General features: G+C 38.9%; 1 protein-coding gene across 1 annotated transcript in view; it reads left to right on the plus strand.

The window, feature by feature from the left end:
* Positions 1 to 27,906, plus strand: part of Tmem131 (Transmembrane protein 131) — a 504,583-nt gene that overhangs the window by 418,393 nt on the left and 58,284 nt on the right. Inside the window, exons 17-18 of the mRNA XM_067143255.2 lie at positions 85 to 300; positions 21,754 to 21,893. Of these exons, the coding sequence (XP_066999356.2) occupies positions 85 to 300; positions 21,754 to 21,893 (356 nt within the window). The remainder of the gene's footprint in view (positions 1 to 84; positions 301 to 21,753; positions 21,894 to 27,906) is intronic.

The following is a 27,906-nucleotide window of genomic DNA, read 5'->3' on the forward strand; positions in this document are numbered from 1 at the left end:
CTGCCAGTAAAATATTATTTTTAAATGTGGTACGATATAAATGTGAACATTGTCTAATACAAACTTTTCTGATGTATTTTGCAGATTCTGGCGAAAATGTGCTGACTGTTCGTCGTTGGGATCCAAAGAGTTTGTTTTAGAAGATAGTGTGTGGGTTGGTTCTTATATACGTAAATTGTTTGGGAATTCGGCCCATGCCAACAGTCTTCCACTGTTATTGGAGCCTGGAAAGACTGCTATCACACGACTCAGTTTTTCTCCTACTAAACCTGGCTTAAACTCGGCAGTACTTATTATAAGGTAAGTCCTGTTATTAAATGCTTCAAAAAGTCTCTTGTGATATGTAGAAAGAACAAACATGAATTGCATCCATCTTTGATTTTCATTACCTTAAAGTTTATTATTGCATTTTCATAACTGTTGGAAAAAAATATAAGCTCACGTACCATTCAGACCCAAACATTGTAAAGTATAAGTATAATTTTACAATTTAGTCATTTATTAACTAAAATATTTACCTATTATATATATCATTTCTTCTCCTCGTATTGTTTAAAAATTTCTTTTGCTCCTTCTCCATCTTCTCCATATATAATGGCTCATGCTTATTCTCCCTTTCCTTGTGTTACTCCCGTATGATCGTATTCTACCGATGAGGGGTGTGTGTCAAGGATGAGGTAGCAAGAAGTTAATTTTACAGAAAATAGAAGTAATACAAGAACAATCAGCAAAGACTGTCGAAGGCACTGCAAGCACTAACCAAGCTGAAATAAGTAGTTAAGAGGTGCATGATCTCAAACAATAGAAAGCAAAAGGACATGGACATGAAATAAAAACACATATTTGCTGTAATTTGGTTTCGGTATGAGGACACGAGTTCGCTTTGCTTTGCTGTAATTTGGTTCAACATTACGGGTGAAGACCTTGACAGCCTCTTAAGCAGAGAAGGAGACCTTCAGAATGGCGAAGATGGTGGATGAGGCAACCCATCCTTGCTGGGGAAAATTAGAAGAGGAAACCACTGCCTTGTGGAGAAGAGGGATTTTCAAAGACTAAGGGAGTAAACCCAAAAAGAAAATTCTCAGATGCGTTAGTCTTAGCAGGTCAGCAGATGAGTAAATTTGTACTTGCTTTCAACTATAAAACAAGCCTCAGGTGGAAGTTTAAAAATGGAAATGGAACTGACAAGTCTCTGACTACAGTTGCACAGTATGATGGTAATGCTGATGTTTCTGCAAGTGTTACATCAGAGAACAAAATCCAATTTGGAACAATAAATATTTTAACAATGAATGGGAAGGAAAATGAATTGATTGATCTAATGGAGAGACAAAAACTCGACATCCTGGGATTAAGTGAAGTAAAATGGAAAGGGAAAGGAATGGAGAAACTAAGAAAGGGGTACACCTTGTACTGGATTGGTAACAGTAAAGAGAGAAAAAAAAAAATGGAGTGGAATTTATATGAATCAGAATGTTGAACCAATAGCTGAAGTTGAGTATGTAAATGAAAGAATTATAATAATGCACATACATGTAAACAAGGAACTATTGAAGATAGTACAGGTGTATGCTCCACAGACGTCCGGCCCCGCGGTGTAGGGGACAACGCGTCTGCCTGTCACCCTGCAGCCCCGGGTTCGATTCCTGGCCAGGTCAGGGGTTTTTAATTGTACATGATTAATATCCCTGGCTTGGGGACTGGGTGTTTGTGTCGTTTACACTTAATACACGCAGGTTCATAACATATGGTGCAAAGTAGGGGCAAAAGATCTTCTTAGGTCGACGCCCCGAATAAATAGCATTTTAAAAAAATGCTTCACAGACAGGATGTAGCATGGAAGAAAAAGATGATTTCCTCAATGAACTGGAAACACATATTGTTGGAGATGGGATCATGATAATGGGAGATCTAAATGCTCATGTGGGAACTGATAGAATGGGATATGAGAATGTTCTGGGCCCACGTGGGTATGGCTATAGAAATGAATATGGAGAGAAACTGTTGGACTTTTGTATCAGAAATAACCTGATAATAAAGAACACATGGTTTATGAAGAGGAATAGCCATAAGATCAGCCGATGTTGGTGGGATGGACAGTATGGAACACTCATCGATTTTATAACAACAGACCGAGAATGGTGAAGGTACATCATGAATATGAAGATAATCCCCAGAGAAAGTGTGGAAGGTGATCATAGATTATTAGTTGTGGAATTAAAACAAGTTAAAATCCTTAAAATTGTACTGAGGAAGAAACCAAAGATCAGGATTTGGGAATTGCAGGAGGAGGATAAAAGAATGGCATTCCAAGATTGAATAAAAAGGAATTTTCCTAACATGGAAATACAAAGTGCAGAAGGTGGGACAATTTAAGACAGACGTTTGTGGAAGCAGCAATTGAGGTATGCGGGAAAACAAAAGTTAAGGTAAAGGTAGACAGACAAAATAAAAAATAAGAAATAAAAGAAAGGAACAAGGTGAAGAAAGAAATGGATAAGGAAAAGCAAAAAACATATCAGAGGATGAGAATAAGATAGAAAGGTTACATGTGGAATACAAAAGATTGAAACTACAAGTAAAGAGGAGTATCAAGGAAAAAAAGGAGTAATGTTGGGGAGAGTTTATGAACAAAACTGAGCAAGATAGTTGAGGAAATCAGAAACTATTATACAGAGTAATAAAATCGAAAAGAATAAATCAAGAAAAAATCAAGGCGTTAGGGAGAGAAGATGGATCCATAGTACATGATGAAAAGGGTCTTCAGAAGGTGATGGCAAAATATTTTGAAAAACTTTATAATGAGGATGACTGCTAGGAGGAAGAAGGAAGTAAGAAAATGAAAAAAAAAAAAAAAAAGAAAGAACAGAACCCGATAACATGGTTGGAACTTGAAAGGGCAGTGAAAGCAATGACCAAATGTAAAGCAAGTGAAAAAGACGAATTCAATGCTGATATGATTAAGGCAGCAGGAAACATTGGACTACAGTGGCTATACCGAGCCCTCAATGCCATATGGAAGGATGAAAGGATACCTGAAGATTGGCAATAAGGAAGCAGTGTACCATTCTTCAAAAAAGAAAATAGGAAGAAATGTGAAAATTATAGAAGTTTAACCCTATTATCACCTGGGCTAAAAATAATGGAGAAAGTCGTAGACAAAAGACTGAGGGATATAATAGAAACACAGTTACAGGAAGAACAATATGTCTTTAGATCGAATAGATCAACAATAGACTTGATATTTACAGTGCAAACGATAATGGAAAAACATCTGAAAAGGAACAAGGAAATCATCTTTGTATTTTTGGATTAGGAAAAAGCTTATGATGCAATAAAGAGAAAACATGTATGAGAATGCCTACGGAAAAGGAATGTACCAAAATCATTAATTAACAAGACAAAAATGTTGTATCATGAGAGTAAAAGCAGTGTACAAGTGGGGAGTGGTGACTCTGAAACATTTTATACAAAAACAAAAGGTCTCAAGCAAGGAAGTACACTGTCGCCGTTATTGTTTATTGTATTGATGGATAAAATCATAAAACGTGTAAAACAGAGTATCATTAGTGATGTAGTGAATGCTTTAGTATTTGCAGATGATGTGATTTGGCGAAAGGGAGAAACGGAAGTACAAAGGAGACTGGACATTTGTAATGAAAATTTGAAGAAGTTTGGAATGGTAATTGGTAAAAAGAAAACTGTGGTCATGCATTGTGGAAAAGAGAAAAAGAGAAGCCAAGTGAACATAGATGGAGAACGGTTAGGGAATGAAGAACAGTTTACATATCTGTGTAGTATTATTAATGGAAGAAATGAAATCAACCCTGAAATTATTAACAGACTAAGTAAAGGTACAACATTTTATCATCAAGTCAGAAAGCTTTTATGGGATGACAAAGTACCCAAGAGAACAAAATTAACATTATATAGAATAAACAGTATTTTATACCAGTTGTAACATACGGACTAAAAAGACTGGTAACTAATAAGAGACAAGATAGTAAGATCCAAGCTTAGAAATGAATTTTTTAAGAACATTGGTTAAAAAGACAAGAAGATATAGAATTAAAAATATTAAAATCAGAGAAGAGCTAAATATAGAACTGTTAGTACAGAAGATACAGAAAGCAAGACTGAAAAGGTTCAGACGTGTAAAAAGAATGGGAAAGGAATGGGTAGCAAGAAGGGAATTGAAAAGAGAAGTTAAGGGAAAGAGACCAGTTGGAAGACTGAGAAGAAGGTGGATTGATCAGATTTGGAAGGACATTAGAGAAGCTGGATTAGATGTGGTGGAAGTAATGAAGCAGGAAAAGTGGAGGAGTGGGGGAGGCTTGTTAAACGTACCTGGGCGACTGGGGTGGGACATTGATGATGATGATTAATATATTTCAGAATGGTATTTAAAGTAAAATGGAACTCGCTTTGTAACAAATTATCAATTTTAAAGGTACTTGGGGTAATTCAGTCCAAATATTTAACTCTTTGAGGGCAGAATTTAATATATTAAATCCCATAACAGGTTGCCCGGGAGCAGAATTTAATATATTAAACAGTCAGAGGTTGAGTGTTATCAGAGCCCGTAGTACTCAAGAAAATCAACAGATGGCAGTAAACAACACTTTTATGTCTGGCTCAAAGGGAATCCTTGAATAGAGTTGCTGTATATCTCTGATAAGTTTTTACAAGCTGTGAGAGGCTATCATGTTTAGTGAAGCGTGTGCCACGGGTTTTGAGATTGGCTTTTTGTGATTTATAGTTGTTTCGCTACATGTTGAGTGAGCAAGAGATTGCTTCAGTTTTGGACTCCATAGATGTAGATGAAAGTGATTTTTCATTTGAAGAGTCTGAAGATGGAAATTCAAGTAGTGAGTCTTCTCAGTGCAAGAGCGACTCAAGTGCTCTGGAGAATGAAACAGCTGATGAATGGACTGACGTGAGTAACTTAGACCCCAGGACTTTCAAGTACCATTCCGATATATATATAATATTCATAGAGGACCAATTTTGCCTTCATATTTTGACATTCCGACTGAGCCTATAGAGTACTTTTCACTATTTTGTGATACCAAATTTTTCGGCATACTACACCAGGAAACAGTAATTCAGGGAAACAACAGGCAACACCTCCAACTAAAAGATGTAGAATCAAAGATTGGTCATCTCCAATACTATCGCATATAAGGGCTTTGATTGGTGTAATCATTAACATGGATCTCCAGCCCCTTCCTGACACCCAAGACTATTTTTTGTGGGCATTGATAGATTGAACTCCTTTTTTTTTTTTTGCTGATGTTTTCCTCCATGATGAATTTTTGCTCCTCTTCTGGAATTTACATTTTGCCCATGCAGAAGGAAATAAACAACTTAGAAAGGTATTCTAAAAACAATCAGGGAAAAATATATGCTTTTATATGTATGCTTGGACATGGATAGATCTTATGACGATGATGAGACAGGAAAAGATAAGGAGTGGGAAGGAAGTGGCATGGCCTTAATTAAGGTACAGCCCCAGCATTTGCCTGGTGTGAAAATGGAAAACCACGGAAAACCATCTTCAGGGTTGCAGACAGTGGGGTTCGAACCCACTGTCTCCTGAGAAAATTCTATTGCTGTTGCTGGTCTGTCTCAATCTCAAACAAAACAAACATTTATTACGAAGCAATCTCCATACACTGACAACAGAATGCTGGAAAATTTCTAAAGATCACTTCTCAAAAGAAAAATGTTGAAGTAATTACAGAAGCAAATATCCTATTGGCAAAGCTCAAAAACCATGAATTACGAGTATGTATTTCTGAGTTTTTGAGTGGAGAGCCAGTAGGTGTGAAAACTTAATGTGAGAAATATTTACCAGGTAACTAAATTGTGCCTAATTGAACCACTCAATTGGTATTACTTTAGATCCAGGACGCATAAATACAGCATTACAGTGAGTGGACACATTGAACAGAACTATCGTAAGTAAATGATAGCGATCTGGAAGTTGTGATCCGAACAAATCAAATGGCAGTGACAGGTTAGATTAGGTGCGTTGGTAAAGGCGGCTCATATGCCACCATCTTTGCAATCTCCCTGTGAGGCATCAAGTTTTGGTCCAGGGACCATTCTTTCTCTCAATATCACTATGGACCATGTTGGGATTAGTGCATCCCCGTTACCAAAGCAGCACCACAACTAACAGAATAGCATGTTGTGTGTTAGCAATAATTGCTAGCTTCTTTTGTTGTAATGTTAAGTTTATGAAATTCTAAAAATTATTCTCTAATTTTTTTAGAAGTTGCCTCTGATCTCCATAGACTGACAACAGAAGTTGTAGCTGGAAAGAAAATGCAGTGCCGTGCAAATTAATTGGAACAGTGGAATTATCTCCCCCAATGGTTAGCGACAGTGTGCTACACATGGCTTATTCTTAGTTCCTGCTCTCTCTGTTCAGTGTTGTTTAATTTGTGTGGTGATTGTTGTTGATAAAAGCGATATTTATTTCGAAGTGAGTCACTTCGGAGAATTTTTGGGGTAGTAGCAATACCTATTTCTTCAATGGATACGACTCCCAGGAAGCGTAGTGCGATTATAGCATTACCTCAAAATACTTCTATGACACAAAGAGAGTTGGCTACTAAATTTGTTGTCAGTGTAGACACTATGAATAGACTTATTCAGTGGTACCATCACCCTCTAGTATACATAATGTCTCGCCACTTTAAGAATAAATGCGAACATCAAAAAATATTCACTTTCTCCACCGGAGTACTGCTAGCGTGCAGTATTCAGAACGAGCGGCACGCAGTTGCCACATCTGTTACATTCGGATGACTTTCCTGTTCATCAGCTTGCTGTTCAAATATTTCACCCTCTGGAAACGTTCTGTCACTCCATCTCCAATGCTTTTTGATATAATCGGGATTACTGAAGATTACCTGATCTAGTTTTTCAGCATGATTTGAACTGTCATTTGAGTCACACTTTAAAACCTCCAAACTCTTCAAAACAGGGAGAACTGCAGTAGTTACGGTCGTACAAGCTCCTGTATTAACAAATTTTGCAGCTTCACACACCAAATCATATACAATATTTATAACCCATACCAACTGTTCTGATGGATTGAAGAAGACATTACACCGATCTTGCTTAAAAATAATGTCCATCAGTGGAGATCTGTATTTTTCATATTGAATTAGGCTATGAGATGATTCACAAGTTACTTCTTTTCTTATTTCCTTCACAACGAAACCACTGAGGAAAGCAAGCGATGCAGGTTTAATAGACACTACTTCCAGAGCTGAAAAAGAAATAAGGCTATTATGTTTACTCCATAATAACAGTATGGTTATTATTTGTAATACTACTGCATCTAATAACTAACAGTAAATAAATTTTGTGAAGTGACTATATGTACACTGGGGCTTCTGAAGATTTTGCAGTATTTCTGTCACTGTTTCTGATATTTTAGGGATCACTTCTGATGGCACTGATTGAGATGGCTTGACAGCTAATAACACTCATGGCACAGGTATGTTGATTTCAGCATTTCAAGGGAATTCCTATCTTCAAAATTCTGTTGAGGGCAAATACTACAGCTCTTGAATCCACCATGTCATTGTTGCCTGAAGTTTTCCTCAAAATGCTAAAGAACATTACTATGAATCGCTGTTATATACTCTAATTAGCACAAAATAAAAGTCCAACAACAACAACAACGACAATAAGTATGGGATACAGAGACCTATAGAACATGTAGTCAGCCGAATAGTCTCGTAAATGTCATTGCTGATAAAACTCACTCCTTGCTTATGGTGTGGTTCCTTGATGTCCTCAAGATATACCAGGAACTCATTCTCCAGCCAGTGAAGCCTGTTATCATCTGTGTTGAAAAAATGAACCTTGTCAGGGCAAAACTTATCGTTGTTGTAACTGCTAACATCATGGATATTGAACCACTTCTGAATCATATTCATGAAGTAAATAGTCGCTGTAACGACAATTTTTGTCTGTCCCTTCAAAATTCCTATATTAGACTGTGTATTATCCTTCGGTTACAACGAGAGCCCTATCATGTACAATTGCCAGCTCTCTCGCCAACATTCAAAGGTGATGTCGGAGATGATTAGTAATACCCATGAACTGTTGTTCTGTAAAGAAAATTACAAATGAAAGAGGAGAACATGTTTGTGTGATAAATACGTAAATAACTTGGCTGATAGCTGTTGTTAACTTGTTAGAAATAATGGCTAAGTAAACGATCACTTAATTTTAATACTATACACTGAAATTAAGTAAGAATGCGATACACCTCAAGATATGGCAGATTGCATCGCGGATTTCAGAGGTTAGTTTATATTTTCTCGCATCTGGTTAAATTTCTGAAAGGCTATTCCCATGTAAATTTATATCGAGAAGGTTATCATTTCTCTACTGGCGCTTGAAATATGTTTTCATAATACAGTAAACACACGAAAACTGTAACATTCGTCAATGCGATATATTTCTGGAATTGGACAAATTAATTGTAAATATTAGTAGGTTTATCTTTATTATTATTATTATTATTATTATTATTATTATTATTATTATTATTATTATTATTATTATTATTATTAAAATTGTAATTCATTGGATGTTGTATGTTAATTTCTTCGTAGGAAGCAAAATGTTAATTTATATTGTGTATTATAATAGTTACTTTTATGTACAGCAGGATAGCATAGTACCATAGTAATTTGTTTCAGTCTCTTTTTTTTCATTTATTCAGTATTTTATATATTTTTATGTTATTTATGTATTTCACTGGTTAAGTGTAAGACAGGGACATGTGTCCTTAACTTTGCCAGTTAAAATAAACCATATCTATCTATCTATCTATCTATCTATATAGTACAGTTAATTTAGGTCAGATGACTCTGTTTGAATAAGAAAACTGAAACGTTTGCCAAAAAATGCGATTGAACATCTTCGGTATGATATAGTTTTCTTGCTAAGTACATTTATGAGATCTCTTATCGACATTCGAAGGTGATGTTGTAGTCGATTATTAATGATTACCCGTCAACTGCTGTTCTGTAAAGCAAAATCGAAATGAAAGAGGAAAACATGTTTTCGTAATAAATGCGTGAATAATGTGGTCGATAGCAGTTGTTAAATCATTAGAAATAAAGGCTGAAGTAAACAGTTGCTCAATTTTAATGTTATATACTGAAATTAAGTAAGAATATGATACACCCCAAGATATGGCTGAGTACACCACTGATTTCAGAGGATAGTTTGTACTTTCTTGCATCTAGTTAAATTTCGGAAAGGCTGTTCCCATGTAAATTTTTAGTGAGGAGGATATCATTTCTCTGTATGTGTTTAAATATGTTTTCATGATACATATATGGTTAGGTTAGGTGACACCGTTTGAAGAAGAAAACTGAAACGTTTGCCACAGAAGTCTCTGGAGTGATACTAGCATTTTTTCAGAATGAAATTAAACATTTTTCATGCAGTATCGAATTTTGAAAAATAACAAACAAGTAAGCCGTAGTGTGGATATCTTCCGCGAAAATGCAAGTATTGAACAAACTGATTGCCGTTTCATACCGATTTAAGTGTGTATGTTTTTTCCCGTCAACTTTAATGAAAAATCGGATATAACAATAATCCGCTGTAGCGAGTAAATTTTTTGCCGTTATGAATTCTCGCTATAACGGACTTCTACTGTACATTCTTCATGTGAGAGCCACTTATTATGTCCTCTTCATCAAACACGGTCTCCTCTAAAAATATATTTCGTATATTTTTTAAAATATGACATTGGTCAAATGCAATAAATAAGGGTCGGTTTGGGTGAGTAATTTACGGCTTCAAAATCTTGCTATTTGAAAGTTGTCTCATCATAATAACGTTGGTTTTATGATTATCAGAAACTAGACGTTCTACAAGAAATCTACAGGCCTCAATATTTCTTATTACAGACAGTGTCAAATTATGCAGTTCCTTGCCTGAGATCCATTTGGTAAAGAAGTACACGCCTGGCAGTCTGGACTTAGTGCATAACCTCACTATCATAAAACAAAGCAAATTATTGGTGAGAATTTCATATTCGCTCACATTCTTGACGTTCTCAATTTTGGATATAGTATTATCTGGAGCAGATGTGGGTTTGTGACCAAAGAGAGTATCTAGCTTTTTGTCATATTACAATTGTTGTTTTATTGGCATTTCATCCACGAACAGCCTCATTCAAACATTCAGATTCTAGGGTTAACCTCTCTTTTGTAACATTTGTAACTCCTGTGCCGCATGAAGTATCACCCAAATACCTGGACAGTGTGCTCTTAGAAGGCAAATTTAGTATTTATATATTCTTCCTAGCATACCTGTAACTTTTGGGTGATATGTAATCCCACACTATACTTTGTTTTACAGTGGATTCTCTCCAATGTTTTACAGTGGATTCTCTCCAACTGGCAGAGCATTTTTCAATTCGTTATTTGCTCAAGAAGGTTGATGATGATGATGCTTGTTGTTTAAAGGGGCCTAACATCTAAGGTCATCGGCTCAAGAAGGAATGAAGACTTGTCATTTGAGGAATCTTAATCGGTTGTTTTAATAATTCGTGACAAGGCTTTGTGATAATTAATTTTATAAGTCACCAACTCCTGAATCGTTTTATTGAGTTCATTCTCAATACGTGGAAGTTTAGCTCGTGCTCTTCACAGTTTGTCGCAATTTATCTTTTTTTCTATTTTGAGCAGTTTCTTGTCTAAAATGTCACACTGGATATCATTGGAATGATGACAGCCATCATATCCGGGATATTTGTACAGGGAGATACCTGAGGTATTGCTTTCTTCAGAACTTGGCTCAGTTGATTTATATTTCCATTTCTTACCTGTGGCATTGACTGAATGTTTTATAATATGTCTGCATTCTGGTTTTATCTGTTGGTCATCGTAAGATGGATACGAAGTGGAAACAGAGGGAACTGCAGTATCCTGCAGTTTTTTAATTTTCAATTGAGGTCGATACTCGGACTCGCGAAAATGAAGGCTACATGCCATAGAAGATCTGGAATTTAAATTGTGTCTGAAGTCTGCTCTTGATATTGCTTTAAGCCATTGTTCTCTGAGATCAGTTTGGTTGGGAAATTCATGAAATGAAATTCCTTTCACTTTACTACTCTGGCTTGTGCAGCAAGGCACGCAGCAATACACCATTGCTATTCATGGACTGAAACCTTTAATAAGACATTAATATGCCAAATAGCATATGGCGTGATCATAAGCAATAACTAATTAAAGCACGATAGCCCTCCGTGAAGTAGAAAATTAGATGAAAATGGTACATGAAACTCGAATGGTGTGCGAGACTTAAGCATTTCTAGTAATTACTCCTTTTATTTAATTACTGCCATTACATACCTTTTTATAATGAAATAAATCTTCCGTACTTACTGTACCCATGATATCACAACAGAACACAATCTCAATAAACTACATAAAGAAACGACACTCAACACATTGTTCTCGTTGTTCCTAATGTGCCTCCAGCACCAGTTTACTGTATGTTGGTAGCGCCACAGCGGCCAAGGTGATCCCTACGTGATGTTCGCAAAGAAGCATGCAAGATGAGTGAAGTGGGGAGGCTGAGAGTTATACTAGAAAGCGATGGCGGTACAAACAAATTGGATCAATTTCACCAAAGAAAAAACTGGGAACTGTGGCAGGAAAAAGGAAAACTACGCCAACTGATGACCGTCTTCTCCTCAGGAGAACTAAATTAAACCCTAGGCTAACTGATATGGACTTAGCACTTAAATTGGGTGAAAGGGGAGCAAATCTGCATGTTCCTTATTCTCTGTAAACTTCTGTTAGGTGGAGAGAAAACCTGCAAACCTGTAAAGAAACACCTTCTAATAGGAGAAATGCACAAGAAATGTCTTTTGTGGGCACGTAGTCATCAGGCATGGACGATGGAACACTGGAAGGCAGTTCTTTTCTCTGATGAGTTATTTTCAAGTGCAGGGGCAGAGGGTTCAATATGTGCACCGAGCGAATAATGAGGCAACAACTTCCACATCATTTGCAACAGGCTGTAAAACACCCTGTGCAGAAGATACTTTGGGGGTGTCTCACATATGAAGGATTGAGACCCTTAGTATCAGTTGAAGGGATGATGAAATCTGACCTGTACCTCCAAATACTGCAAAGAGATATCGTTTTCCTAGGAGACAGTGGCGTTTCATGATATTTTACTCTGGCAGGGCTGTGCCACCATCTCTTCCCCCTCTCCAATCAGTTCAGTTTTCTCTGACCAACACCATGATATTTTTACCTATAATAATAATAATAATAATAATAATAATAATAATAATAATAATAATAATAATAATAAATTTGCGAGGAAGTGTGGAAAATCTTTCATAAGACGCTTGTGAAGGTCCACACTCAACAAGTGTGTCGAGATTCTTACCCACTAAAAACCACACTCCCTTTTCCCACGAGGTTTATCTCCGCCCCAGAAACCGCTCTCGCATTACTTCAGGACGGATGTCGTGCTTAATGCATCTTGTGCTTTATCTTCCTTCTTCTGCTTTACTGTCTGTCATAATTGTCCAGGTCCTTCTTCTTCTGACGCAGAATATTTTCTACGTAGACTGCCACCTGGTCCCAAGATTCTTGACTTCGTAGCATTACTGGCACGATCCCTTCTGGCGTCAATTCTCCGTGCATAACTTCTAAGCATTTTATTTGTGGCAGCCAGTGAACACACACAAAGAAAGTATGTAATACGCCATCGATATCACCACAGTATATGCACACCGGACTAGTTGCTAGCCCTAGCCTATGAAGAAATTTTCGGAAGTATCCATGACCTGTCAAGAACTGTGTGAGATAGTAGTTCACTTCACCATGATTTCGGCCAACCCATACGCCCAGAGAAGGTATCAGTCTTTTCATCCATTTCCCTTCCCATCTTGTTTGCCATTGTTGCATTCTGCCAAAGCCTTCGCCCTTTTCCTTCCTAGCTCTTCTTGTGTGAGCCAAATTTCTTGTCTTTTGAAGGCCAACAAGTCAATAGGAACTACTGCTGCTACTACTAGAATCGCAGGTTCTGATACTGTGCGATATGCGCAAGCAATTCGTAAAGCTGCTCTCCGTTGTACAGCCAGAATTCTTGTCTGATATTTCGCAATTTTTAACGATTCAGCCCAAATTTCCAAACTGTATAGCTGTATCGATTGAACAGTCGACATGAGAAGCCGCCTTTTACTAGATTTCGGCCCCTTGATATTTCCCATGAGTCTACTCAGTGCAGTCATGGTTTTCGCTGTCTTATCTGTTACCCGTTGGATGTGGTCCCAATATGTAAGCTTAGTATCAAGCATTACACCAAGATATTTTGTGCTCCTAGTTGTTTCAATGGCTATCTACCCAATCTGCATCGGTACAACAGTATTAATCCTTTTCCTCATCAGGTGGACAATTTCCGTTTTATGATCTGCGAGTTCTAACTTGTGATTTATCATCTATTCTTTGACACGTCGCATCACCTGATTCAATTTAAATTGAGCCAGCTCTAGATTACGGGTTACTATCACAGCAGCCACATCATCAGCATAACCCACAAGTTTTACATCTTCTGGCATCTCCAACCGTAACAAACCGTCATACTCTATATTCCAAAGGTGTGGTCCAAGAATTGAGCATTGCGCTGCACCAGCTGTGAGACGTTTTCTTCTCTGACCATCTTCCGTGTCGTATAACAATGTACGGTCTCTCACATAGTCTCGCAGTATATACATGAGATATTCTGGTAGCTTGAAAGTTTCTTGTAGAGCTTCCAAAATATCACTCCATCTTGCCGAGTTGAAAGCATTTTTAACATCTAGAGTCACAAGAAGCGTTAGCTTTCTAGAGTAATGATTACCCATTTGAGCTCGTTCTGCTGTCTTCACCACTTCCTTCACAGCATCTAGTGTTGAGTGACCTCTGCGAAATCCATGTTGTTGGTCAGATAGGTCGCCAGCTAATCGGACTGCTGCTAGTATTCTCTAAACCTTTCCCGGCAGTGTCCAGCATAGATAGAGGTCTGTAACCCCCAGTTTTCCCTTTACTGATCAGAACCAATCTAGCTATCTTCCAACGAAAGTAAAAATTCCCGCTTTCATACATTCTCAACAGCAGTTGAGGACATAATTCGACTGCCACTTTTAGTACTTCTGCTGGAATACCATCTGGTCCAGGGGCTTTCTTATTTCTAAGGGAAGTAATTGCTGTTATCAATTCTTCAGTTGTAAAAGGAGGTACATCATCTAGTTCTTTCTCGGCCTCATCACCAATCCTCTCTGCATGATCAGGGAATAGTGTGTGTACTATCATTTAGACTTTCACAGCCCGTGTAACTATTCATGAGGTATATTTTTGGGCTTATGCCATGTAATGAATTATAAAAACACACTCAACGCGTTTCGAAAGGAACCTTGCCTTTCTTCATCAGGAGGCACAGAGAAAATGAAACGACGCATAACAGGTTGCTAGGAGAAAGCAACAAGGAACTTGAAATGTTGCCCTAAGATGTAAACGGGACACCATTTTTGCCCCAGATAGAGACAACGAATGGCAGCAGTAAAGCATTACTCTCTAATGGTTCTGATAATAGGTAGCCATGATTCACTAAGGTTGTAGCCTGTATCGCGGTTGAAATTATCTGGGTGTTTACGTATTTCAACCACCTCCCTGATAATTCTTGGGCAATATTGCTTTATACAGGCAAGAACATCCACTTCTTGGAACAAAACATCATGACCAGGTGTTAAGGCATGATCAGCTGATTTATCAGGTTGGTTGAGTCTGATACCTGTGGTATGTTCTTTGATGCGAGTACGTACCGTTCTTGAAGTCTGCCCAATATAAACCTTGCCACAAGTACAGGGAACTCTGTAGATACCAGGTTGTTGCAATTTAGGCAAACTATCCTTAGTTGGTCGCAGGAGTTGCCTAATATTAATTGATCCAAAAACAGTTCGTACATGGTACCTACATAAGATTTTAGCAATACGATATGTCGTGTTATGTATGTAAGGTAGGTAAGCAGTTCCTTTTACATCTTTTTTCTTAACAGACGTCCGATTATGTGTCAATTTAAGAGCCATTGAGATCAAAGCTCTGCTGTAACCGTTGCTCTCAAAGTTGGTTCTCAAGGTGTTGATTTCCTCTTGTAGAGTTGACACTTCACAAATCCTCCTGACCCTGGTAGTCAGAGTTTTAAGGATACCCTGTTTCTGGGCAGGGTGATGGTGAGAATCTGCATGGAGATATCTATTGGTGTGTGTAGGCTTACGATAAACGCTGTGTCCTAAAGATCCATCCTCCATGGTGAAACAAATGGAAGGGTGCTGGCGATTAAGGTGATCCAGAAAGTGACTAAGATTGTCTTCACCTTCCGTCCATACGACGAACGTATTATCCACATGACGCCACCGGATCTTCGGTTTGCAAGGTACTGACGACAAAGCTTTCTCTTCGAAGTTTTCCATGAAGAAATTAGCCACAACGGGAGAGAGAGGACTTCCCATGGCCACGCCATCTATTTGTTCATAATATTTCCCATTCCATAGAAAGTAGCAGGAGGTCATGCAGTGGTAGAAAAGCCTTGCAATCTCTTCAGTGAAAATACCGTTAATGAGAGACATAACACCATCAACAGGTACTTTTGTAAACAGAGACACCACGTCGAGACTCGCCAATCTCGAAGGAGTTGCTTCAGCTGCATCTACGCCTCTCAAACTTCGTAAATGAGGAATTATGGAAGGTCTTTGATCGTATTACTGCAGTGCAAGCAAACAACACACTAGATCAGGTAAGGGGTAGGCATATTTCCAAATATGAAAGGTTATGTCAGGTGCAGAAACCACATGCCATTAGACCTGATGCCAACAAAGTTGTCGCAAATTTGTCCAGTATGCCTTTGAATGAAACCCAACAGGTAGTTCTCGCTAAAGGTCTAAACTTTGCTGTAGCGCCTAGAAGAATTCCAATTGAGGAACTTATTACATCTATAGAATCCTTGGTACATAACCTCACACCTGAAGAAGCTGAGGAAGTTAGACAAGAATGTTCCAGAGTTCTCAGACCACTAATCCACCTAAGTCCAACTTAAAACAAGGTGAAATCCAGGCGCTAAAAGATCTAAGGGACAATTCTGATATAATCGTTCTACCCGCTGACAAGGGTAACGCGACAGTGGTGATGGATATGGATGATTATGACAACAAGATCTTGTCTTTGTTAGCTGATCCCATATACAGGATTAACAGTCGTGATCCCACAACTCGCTACTCAAATGCGACCCTCAAATTGGTCAAGCAATCTTCTATTCCAGAAGATACAGCGAAGAGTCTCCTTCCAGGGGATGCTATTCCTCCGAGACTATATGGGCTTCCTAAAATACATAAGCAAGGTGTTCCTCTTAGGCCTATTGTGAGTACGATTGGTTCCCCGACATATGCCTTTTCTAAATATTTAGGTAGTCTACTTCAACCACACCAGGGTAACACCCCTTCCTATATTAAGGATTCCACACATTTCACTGAGAAGTTAAAAACTATATCGCTTCAGCCAGGCGATATCTTGGTGAGTCTCGACGTGGTGTCTCTGTTTACAAAAGTACCTGTTGATGGTGTTATGTCTCTCATTAATGATATTTTCACTGAAGAGATCGCAAGACTTTTGTACCACTGCATGACCTCCTCCTATTTTCCATGGAATGGGAAATGTTATGAACAGACAGATGGCGTGGCCATGGGAAGTCCTCTCTCTCCTGTTGTGGCTAATTTCTTCATGGAAAACTTCAAAGAGAAAGCTTTGTCGTCGGCACCTTGCAAACCGAAGATCTGGTGGCGTTATGTGGATGATACGTTCGTCGTATGGACGGAAGGTGAAGACAATCTTAGTCACTTTCTGGATCACCTTAATCGCCAGCACCCTTCCATTTGTTTCACCATGGAAATGGAATCTGACAGCAAAATACCATTTTTAGATGTTCTTGTCACCAAGAAAGAGGATGGATCTTTAGGACACAGCGTTTATCGTAAGCCTACACACACCAATAGATATCTCCACGCAGATTCTCACCATCACCCTGCCCAGAAACATGGTATCCTTAAAACTCCGACTACCAGGGCCAGGAGGATTTGTGAAGTGTCAGCTCTACAAAAGGAAATAAACACCTTGAGAACCACCTTTGAGAGCAACGGTTACAGCAGAGCTTTGATCTCAACGGCTCTTAAATCGACACATAATCGGATGTCTGTTAAGAAAAAAGATATAAAAGGAACTGCTTACCTACCTTACATACATAACACGACAGATCGTATTGCTAAAATCTTACGTAGGTACCATGTACGAACTGTTTTTGGAACATCAATTAAGATTAGACAACTCCCGCGACCAACTAAGGATAGTTTGCCGAAATTGCAACAGCCTGGTATCTACAGAGTTCCCTGTACTTGTGGCAAGGTTTATATTGGGCAGACTTCAAGAACGGTATGTACTCGCATCAAAGAACATACCACAGGTATCAGACTCAACCAACCTGATAAATCAGCTGTTGCTAATCATGCCTTAACATCTGGTCATGATGTTTTGTTCCAAGAAGTGGATGTTCTTGCCCGTATAAAGCAATATCGCCCAAGAATGATCAGGGAGGCGGTTGAAATACGTAAACACCCAGATAATCTCAACCGCGATACAGGCTACAACCGTAGTGAATCGTGGCTACCTATTATCAGAACCATTAGAGAGTAATGCTTTACTGTTGCCATTCGTTGTCTCTATCTGGGGCTAAAATGGCGTCCCATTTACATCTTAGGACACCATTTCAAGTTCCTTGTTGCTTTCTCCTAGCAACCTGTTATGCGTCGTTTCATTTTATCTGTGTCTCCTGATGAAGAAAGGCAAGGTTCCTTTCGAAACGCATTGAGTGTTTTTTAATAATTAATTACACGCCATAAGCCCAAAAATATACCTCATGAATAGTGTGTGTACTATTTCTTCCATGGTGCGTGGATCCATGGTAGGGCTTGGTAGCATCCCGAATTTCTTCATAATGATTTTATACCCTAATCCCCATGGATTTTCATCCACTTCATTAGACATTTCCCACCACTTGTCGGCTTTACTCATTTTAATTGTATTTCGCAGTCTTTTCATCATAGTCTTATACTCTACCGAGAGAGCTTCATCGTTATGTCGCAGGCATTTTTTCCTCAGCTCAGCAATTTCTTCATTTCACCAATATGCTGGACGCTTGCCTCTCCGTTGTTTGATTCTGGTCATTGATGCGTCACATGCTTGCTGAAGGAGTCTCATGGTGTGTTCCACGCATTTATTAGCAATTATGCTTCTTTTGCCTCAGTGACATGTATCCGTCATACAGTCCATTCCATTCTGTATTACTTCATGAAATTTTTCTCTATCCATAGTAGCTATGTTCCATCTTTCTGGCTTACGCGTGGTAATCCTTAGATGCGGAGTCTCTTGAAGTACACAAAAAGTGATATACTGATGATCACTTCCAGTATATTCTTCAATTACTCGCCATTCAGTTATCCTAGACGCAATGTCTTCAGAAGCAAAGGTTACATCTGGTATAGTTCCCTGACATCCTGGTCACTGAAAGGTTGTCACATTACCAATGTTGATAACCATTAATCCCAATCTGGCGACCATCTCCCTTGTACGCTGCCCTCTAGAATCTGTTTGAGGCATGTTCCATTCAACTACTTGAGCATTAAAATCGCCAGCAACAACTAGGTTAGTGTTCATCCCTTGCAGAGTATCTTTGTCTGGAAGTCAGAAATATCCTCATTCGGGGTAAAAAAAAACAGCTGACAAAAATTACCTTCTCAACTTGGACCCACACAAACCCATCTCCACATCCTTGATTTATAACTGAATATTTTCCAAGGTCTGGTACCCATATCGCAGCTGTCCCTAGATTGTCTGAAAACCAGCCTGGTTGATCTCTGTCTTGATATTGTTCACTAAGAATCAAGATGTCTGCTCCTATCTCATAGGTCATCTGCGTCAATAGATCTTTGGCAGTTAGACTCCTGTGCATATTGGCTTGAGGGATCTGTACCATTCACCACTGCTTTTTGGCCTTCTCTAGTGCTTCACGAAACACAATACACTTGCCTGAGCCAAGAGCATGATGTCGTTTTGACTCTTCAACGCCCATATCTGTGCAAATTATGCATCGTGGATTCGTTTTGCATCCTACTGCCTTGTGACCAGCTTCCCCACACTTAAAGCAGAGTTTACTTCTGTCCAATCCTTTACAGTTTCGTCCTTGATGCCCATATGACAGACATCTAAAGCACCGAAGAACTACGGCCCACTGTCTTACTCTGCAGTATAGCCAGCCTACTTTAATTTTGCCTTGCCTTGCTATCTTCTATCTCCACAATGGTGAGTTTTTGTCCCCTGCTGTTCAGATTTGTGATTGAGACCTTCAATTCTTGATTAAGATTTTCTAATTCTCGTCTTACAGCCTCCTCTATGTCGGAAATAGTGGTGGCACTGTCCATATCCTGAATTTCCAATGTGGTTCTAGGCGTCAAAACCTTTACTTCGCCATCATGTCCAAGAGCACCTTTAAGTGATTTATTAAAATAATAATAATAATAATAATAATAATAATAATAATAATAATGATAATAATGACAATAATAATAGATATTGGTTGAATAGAAATCTGCCTTAGAGGCTGAATGATCAAGTAGCGATCGAAAAATACGTGGGTTGTCAGATGCATCTGCCTGAGGGCTAGTTCAGACTACCCACAGAACTTAAAAGCATATATTAACTTACTAAGAATGCGGTATCAATGACATTCATTGCCAACCAAGAGTAACAAAAGAACGCATTTCTTATTTCACATCCCCACAGACAGTCAGCATGCTTATAACGTGATGGACTAAATTTCCTAGTTTATCCATTTTTGTTTTTATAACTGTTCTGTTCTTGTACAGTATTTAAATTTGGTCGAGGAGGCCCTAACTTCCTTAATTCTAGCTTATGTTCAAAACTTTAATTCCCGTCACTACTTAAAATGCTACTTACAGAATTCATCTTCTTTGTCTTCTTGACTGTAACACTTGCTGTAGTTTTCAACTAGACAGATATACAATAAGCACATGAATGGAGATATTAACACAAGTCTTAAATACGGAAAGTAGAATTTACTTGGCTATTTAAACTAGAATGATGCTGTAGTTTTATCTAATTGAATACTTGCACTACACTACAATGGCACTTGTACACATATTAACAGGGTAACAGCTAGCTATTGCAGTCACAACTACTATGGCATTGCACAGTTTCACTGATCACAGATGACAGTAACGACACTCACGAAAACAAATAAACAGTGCACGCCCGAATTTCGCTCGTCTTGCCAAAATCTCAAAGGATGAAGATTTATTCAACAATTTGACCAACCTACAAATGGTGCTGTCATCTTATTGGTTACATCTTAAATCTTTGTTTTACCTTCTCTGTAGAACTGAATTGTTTCAGTAGTCATTATAATGGAATTCATTGTTTTGTAAAATATTTTTGAATTAATCTAACAATAGTTAATATAAGATGTGGGGGGGGGGGAGCCTAGGTACATTGTTAAGTGGTTGGCGATGTTGCTGCGGGCTCTGCCGGACAGACCATACACCCGCCTGCACCCTTCCTTCCCCTGACAAGCCATTATTGTCTTTCCAGGCTCCTTCCGCACTCCACACACTTGCTAAATTCTAGGAACCTACTGAGGGCTCTCTTGCCAGAGCCTGACTGCCTCAAGACTAAAGAGAAAACATCGTGCTTGCTGAATGGCTGCCATGGTCTGAAAGCCTTTGCCATATCTTTGAAAATAGAAAAGTGAAATTTTTACAGCCAAAATGGTAAAGATAACATTGAATAACAGAATAACACACCTTCATAAGTTCGACTTCGCTACAGTTGTACATATCTTTATGTAATCGGTCACAGAGTGAAATTATGTTAAGTGTTTTTGAAAAGGCGGCAGGACACCACCCAAAAGCCGTTCATGCACCAACCGCCACTGTGTAGGAGACAGGGATTGACTGTTGCGGGTAAAGGAATCAGAGTGATACTTAACAGTTGCAAGATACGAGGCAGAAGAAGTTTTAAAACTACAGTGAATAAAAGTACCGTAGTTCATGTACGTACATGGCTCATTTACAGTCTTTCAGACTTAATATTGAAAAGTTATTGATATTTAAGTTTTGGGAATGTTAACATCTCATCATACTATTAAGGGAGAGGGAAAGCAAAGACCCTGCTTTCTTGAAGAATGAGGGGAAAATGGGGCATTATATTGACATTGGATGCCTCAGTGCAGAAAGAGAACACAAGTTGACTAAGGAAGATTATTGGAATCTGGCACTAGTAAGTGGAAACAATTATGGGCTTAGCTGAGTACCTACAGTTGTCAAATATCTCACAAGTTTTGAACTTTTGGGTTGGTAGAAATAAGATTGTATTGAAAATATGGACAGACTGACAAACAAGATAGGTGAATGTTCTTCTTGGAGAATTTTACTCTTTATTTGTCATTGATTAAAACTAGTGATTGGAATTTGTTTTCTGTATATGATATCCTCTCTGGGAGTGAGGGTCATCCCTCATCCCCCACATTTTCTAATACTTTTTATAAAGTTATGAAGCACTGATATAGAGTTCTTGTTTATTTCAGAAATAATCTGACAGTATTAGAAGTTGTCAAGTTGTCAGGCCGTGGTGCCCATGTCCACTTCAAGTTTGGCAACCGAAAACCAGGCTCTGATGCTCCTCTTTTGTTTGAATTGGCTGATAAACATCTAAAAGATTGTGAAAGTAAGTTATTTTCAAGACCTAAGACATATCATCACCTGCATATCATAAGGGCAAATACTAACCTGTAAAGTACCTGATTATCTTGTTACTTTAGCCTCTTTGATCATAACTAAAATCTCTGTCACTGAAGCACAAAATTATACTTTGTTCAAGAAGGGAAATCTCCCAATGCAAGTGACAATCATTTAGGAAGGACAGATCAATATTGTTTCATGTTGATTAAATTGATACTACAGGAATCTGAATGTACAGTATTACGTAATTACTGGTTAACTGATTGTTTTAATGCCAGACCAAGGAGTGATATTTGAAGTTATATTCAACATTGCTATTATGATCCTCCTAACTTTTATAATGGTTAGGAAATGATACTTGTATACATTAATATAATAATAGAATACTCAGTCCTCCTTATCTCTGTTGATATATATAATTGGTGGCTCACCTGCCCCTTGCAGTCTGGTTTTATGCAACCCACCATGTTTACTACAGTTCTGAAATACATCAGCTCCTCTCTCTAAAGTGGGGTAATACAACAAGATGTGTGGTTACGCGCTAGAAAACAGCAGGAATCACGAGCACCATTATTAATTCATTATAGGTACCTCAAATGAACCCGTAAAATGAGCACGGATATCTGAAAGTTTGAGGGTTAGGAGTTTCAAATCCCACGAAAGTATTTAATTTTTTAATTTTTTTTAATACAGCCAATCACCTGGGATGTGGCAGGGTTGCACACTTAGTGTAGTTTCCACACACTTTGATTTATTTAATTCCGAAAAGGGCCGTGGTATAGTGGCATATGGTATGGAGGTGGTTTGGAAGAAGCTAGGAAACATGTTACAGGATTTCAGTTCCCTACGCTATTTAACGTAGCACCCACTTGAACTGACAATCTCCTTGGTCTATATAGAACTGCGTGCAATATTGAAAGGACTGTCTGGCATTTTGCAACATCTCTGGTGTAATGGAATGGCATGCCTCGGCAATGAGCTGTCTGAGATGACCAGGATTGGCCGGCTCCTTTGCATAAACCAGTTGTTTCACATGGCCCCACAGAAAAAAATCCAGTTTGGGTGATCTGGTGGGCCAGGGTACAGGGCCTCTCCTTCCTATCCATTTATCAGAATACATCATATGGAGATGGTTCCAGACGACCACCACCGCATGCAATGGAGCTCCCTCATGTTAAATCCGCATCCTGCAACAGTCAAGGAGTGCACATGTTCTAAGAACGCTGGTAGTTCATCTTGGGGAAACTGCAAATAGCGTTCTCCCGTCCAAAGGTCCACCAATGAGGTGATCACCCATGATGCAATACCATAACATTCACACCCCACTGTACCTGAAAAGCTTCCTGGGGATTATCCTTGCTCCATTAATGCATATTGTGGTGATTAACGGCTCCACTATTATGGAACCACACTTCATTCGTAAATAAGATGGTCGCTAAAAGGGCAGGATCAGTATCCCCAGGCTGTTGATTTCACTGACCGAACACCACCCGGGTTTCAAAATCATGACCATGGAGGTTCTGGTGTAAGTGCAGATGATACGGGTGAAACCACTGGATATGCAGTATCTGCATAACAGACGCCTGGCTGATGTTTGTCTCCTGTGCAATGGCCCGTGTGCTAGTGTGAGGGTTATGCTGGATAGTATCCAACACAACCTCTTTGTTGTGAACAGACATCACAGGATGGTCTCGAACAGGCCGTATCCTTCCCAGGAGCACAGTAGCCCTTAGATGTCTTTCTACACTTTGAAATGTCTTGCTTGTCGGTTGTCTTCCATCTGGATAGTGTTCTTGATATAAGTGGTGGGCCTAATATGCATTCTGTCAAGCGTCTTCATAAATGAGTAACATATACACATACTTGAATAAATCACGAGGCACTGAATAAGCTTTGTGATGTGACCTGCCTCGAAGGAAGGGAGTTCGCGCAGCTACATACCTATCTGTTATAACATGTTATATTTCCAGCGGGGCACGCTTTGCCCTCCCTGTGGTCTACGAAGCTTGAAACATGTACGATGCAGCTGACTGAGCGCCTATGTCCTAGCCATTGACCATCACCTCTTCATCCTCTTCCAACCCAGCTCCATATCCTACGCCATGATACATTGGCCCTTTTCCAAATAAACATATCTGCCTGTAGAAGCTATCAATTATGCAACCTTATCACATCTCCTACCGCGCCCTTGCCATGTGAGGTACTGAGAGGCTTGAAATGGATTGCGCAGATCCCTGCCCATACAGTACCTAATCCTGGTCTGTGCATGCACCTCCTGTTGTAAGGTACATGTTCTTCATATCTGTGCTCGTTTTACATGTTCGTTCAAGGTACCCATAATGAATTAAGAGTGGTGCTCATGATTCCTGCTATCTTCTAGCCTATATCTTGTTATATGACTCTGATTTAGGAAGAGGGACCGATTGTGGCAAAAGCGGCGAGATGCATAAAACTAGATCACAAGGGGCTGGTGGATCACCCAGTATATTAAGATATTCAACTAAATGAATTTCACTGTCAAATTGGACAGTTATACAACCAACCATTTGTATACAGCGAAAATGACTTGAGATAAAAATCTTCAGCTTTTTGTTTCTTTCTAAAATTTAGTTGGTCGTTGATAAGTGGGGAGAAGAAATGAAAGAGCTGTTTACCTTCTCTGTGTGTTTGCCTTGATGGTTTTCTTCTCCTCTGTGCTTTTGCTTTCTCAGGCTGACGGTGGGCATTTGCAAATCAGCGAGAGATCTGTGGTAGATTGTTTAATACCTAACTTGATGAAATTAGAAATACTAATAGTTGAAGGTATTTGGGCATTTGCAAATCAGCGAGAAATCTGTGGTAGATTGTTTAATACCTAACTTGATGAAATTAGAAATACTAATAGTTGAAGGTACAAAATGTATATTGTGACATAGGTTTTGTTCATCACATGACCCCTTTTCTATGTATGAATTAAGTAATATATAATGTAGAGGTAATGGAGTGTATCCGATTAAAAAAAAACATAGCTATTTAACATGGTAAAGAGAGGATATTGGATAGTTGTTTGCATTTCCAATAATTTACTTATACTTCCAGGGAAACCACCCTCATTTAGGAGGTTGTATTGATCTCTCTCTCTCTCTCTCTCTCTCTCTCTCTCTCACTCAGCTAACGTTAACCATATTTTTTTTTGCATCACTATATGATACCTCTCATCTTTTAACTCCATCATATCATGATGCATTGCTAATATTTGCTGTAATTCAGTCCACTGAATTTCACCAGGCCGGGTAGCTCAGGTGGTAGAGCACTGGCCTTCTGAGCTCAAGTTGACAGATTTGATCTCAACCCAGTCTGGTGGTATTTGAAAGTGCTCAGATAGGTCAGCCTCATTTCAGTAGATTTACCATTAAAGAACTCCTCCAGGACAAACTTCTGGCATCTCGACATCTCCTGAAACCTTACAAGTAGTTAGAGGGATGTAAAACCAATAACACTATTATTTCAGAACAAGAAGAACAAACTTAGTGGCAAAAAGGATACCTTGTACATTCATTTTGGTTATCACAGTTTGCAAACAAAATTCATCAAAAATAAGGTTCCTAGAAGGAAACCTTATTTAATTTCATCGATTGCAAATGTTAAAAACATTAAAGTTCTTTAAGCTTTTTCAATCATGAAATGACCAGCGTTTCACCCCACTGTAGCAGTGGGCTATCAGTTGGATTGTAAACCTTTCCAAGACGCTGGCAGCTAGTGCACCATTGAGACACCACTACAAGCCTCTTATGTAGGACAATGCATTGGCGGTGCACTGGGGGAAGCATGTGTCTCCACTTATATAAATGCCTGCCTTTGGCCTTTATATCAAAAATAAGGTTCCTAGAAGGAAACCATAATTTAATTTCATTGATTGCAAATGTTAAAAACAACTTTTTCATTTCATGCTTCATTTCATGCTTTTTAACGATGTTTTTTAACATTTGCAATCATTGAAATTAAATTATGGTTTCCTCCTAGGAACCTTACCTACCGTATATATATAAAATAAGAGTTTTGTCTTTACATTGCTCAGAATTTTAAAAGAATGGTAGCAGGTAGGGGACCCTTTTCGGAGGCACTTCTACCCAAGGAAGGCACTTCTGCCCCTGCCTATGTGAGTCCCAGAGCACACTGACCCGATGTGTAACATCTGGTAAGGGTCCCAGCTCAGGGTTACGAATGAAGACCTCAACGACTTCTACAGCAGAGAAGGTGGACTTCGGAACGGTGGAGATGGCTGAAGAGGCAGCCCTGTATTCAGGGATTAATATGAGTACAACCTGCTGCCTTGTAGTTTGAGGTGACTGGACACCAAAGGCTAAAGGAGAAAACCCTGAAAGAAAATCTCCGCCTGCGTTAGGCTCAGCAGGTCAACAGAAGGATTCCTAAAGAAGTTTCTTTTCAAGAATAATATGGGCCTCGGTTGTAGGAATTCACGACAGCGACATCAGTTTGGTGCGAATGATGGTTTACAGCCCGATGTTACACCAGCTACCCAAACCAAACTAAGACAAAGTATCAGAGTGGGAACATTAAATATCCTGACATTGACAAACGAAACTAAAGAGCTGGTCGACCTCATGGAATAGAGGAAACTTCTGATTATGGGCCTGAGTGAAACAAAGTGGAAGAAAACTGGGAAAATGAATATCAGTTTGGACTATAGTCTCTACTGGTCTGGAATTGAAGTAGAGTCTACGAATGGAGTAGGATTTTTAATACATAAAGACATAGATGCTTGTAGTGAAGTTGAGTTTGTTGGTGAAAAGTTAATTAAGTTATCTGTGAACTTAGGAGGGAAAAAGTACAATGTGATCCAAGTCTATGCTCCACGGGTAGGGTGCTCAAAAGAGGAAAAGGCCAACTTCCTTAATAACTTGGAAGAACACACTGAGTATGATAATCTGATTGTAATGGGTGATTTTAATTCACAAGTTGGCTCACAACAAACAGGATATGAATCCACACTGGGCCCTCATGGAATGGGAATCAGAAATGAAGCGGGAGAATATATGCTAGATCTATGCATGAGAAACAACCTGATAATGAGTAACACCTGGTACAGTAATAGATTATATTCTGATAGATCAAAATATATGGAAAAATGTCAATGATGTCAAGGTCATTCCAAGTGAAGAGCTTGGTGGAGACCATAGACTGTTGGTTGCAGTTACTGCAGAGAAAAGAGCTCCCAAAGTCTGTAACAAAAGAGTCCCAAAATATAAACTTTGCGACTAACTAAGCCAGTTGTAAAGGAAGAATTCAGGGAAGGTGTCCACAGGTTGCTGCCGAGAGAAGAACTGAAATTGGTAGATGAAGAATGGGATAATCGAAACAGACTTTCAATGTATTAGGTTGTGTTATGTACATGTAGTACGTGTTGAAGAGATGTTAAGTACAGAACAAAAATGGCCAGCCGGACACCAGTGGGATCCGAACCCACAACCTCCCGATTTCGCGGTTGCTCTACCAGTTGAGCTATGGTGGCCTAGGCCATCTTTGTTCTGTTTGAAAGGATCTGAGCTACAGGCCTGGCACTGCTGCTAGCACACTGTAGAGTGCGTTTAAGTCGCCCGTTGTGGGGCATGTCAATGAATATTGAATTTTCACGACCGCATTGTAATCGAAACAGACTTTCAACGTATTAGGTCGTGTTACGTACATGTAGTACGTGTTGAAGAGATGTTAAGTACAGAACAAAAATGGCCAGCCGGACACCAGTGGGATCCGAACCCACAACCTCCCGATTTCGCGTCGGTTGCTCTACCAAATTCAATATTCATCGAAGAATGGGATACTCTAAAGAAGGTTGTGGTTGGTACAGTAGAAAAAGTTTGTGGACGACAGAGTCAAATAAGATAACCTAAAGAAACTGCCTGGTGTAATGGTGAATTTAAAAAGGCTATCAGTGACACAAACCATGCAAGAAGATCCTTATATAAAGCAAGAACATGGGGAGATCAACATGAAATAGA

The sequence above is a fragment of the Anabrus simplex genome, chromosome 3 (assembly GCF_040414725.1).
Source record: "Anabrus simplex isolate iqAnaSimp1 chromosome 3, ASM4041472v1, whole genome shotgun sequence".
NCBI lineage: Eukaryota > Metazoa > Arthropoda > Insecta > Orthoptera > Tettigoniidae > Anabrus > Anabrus simplex.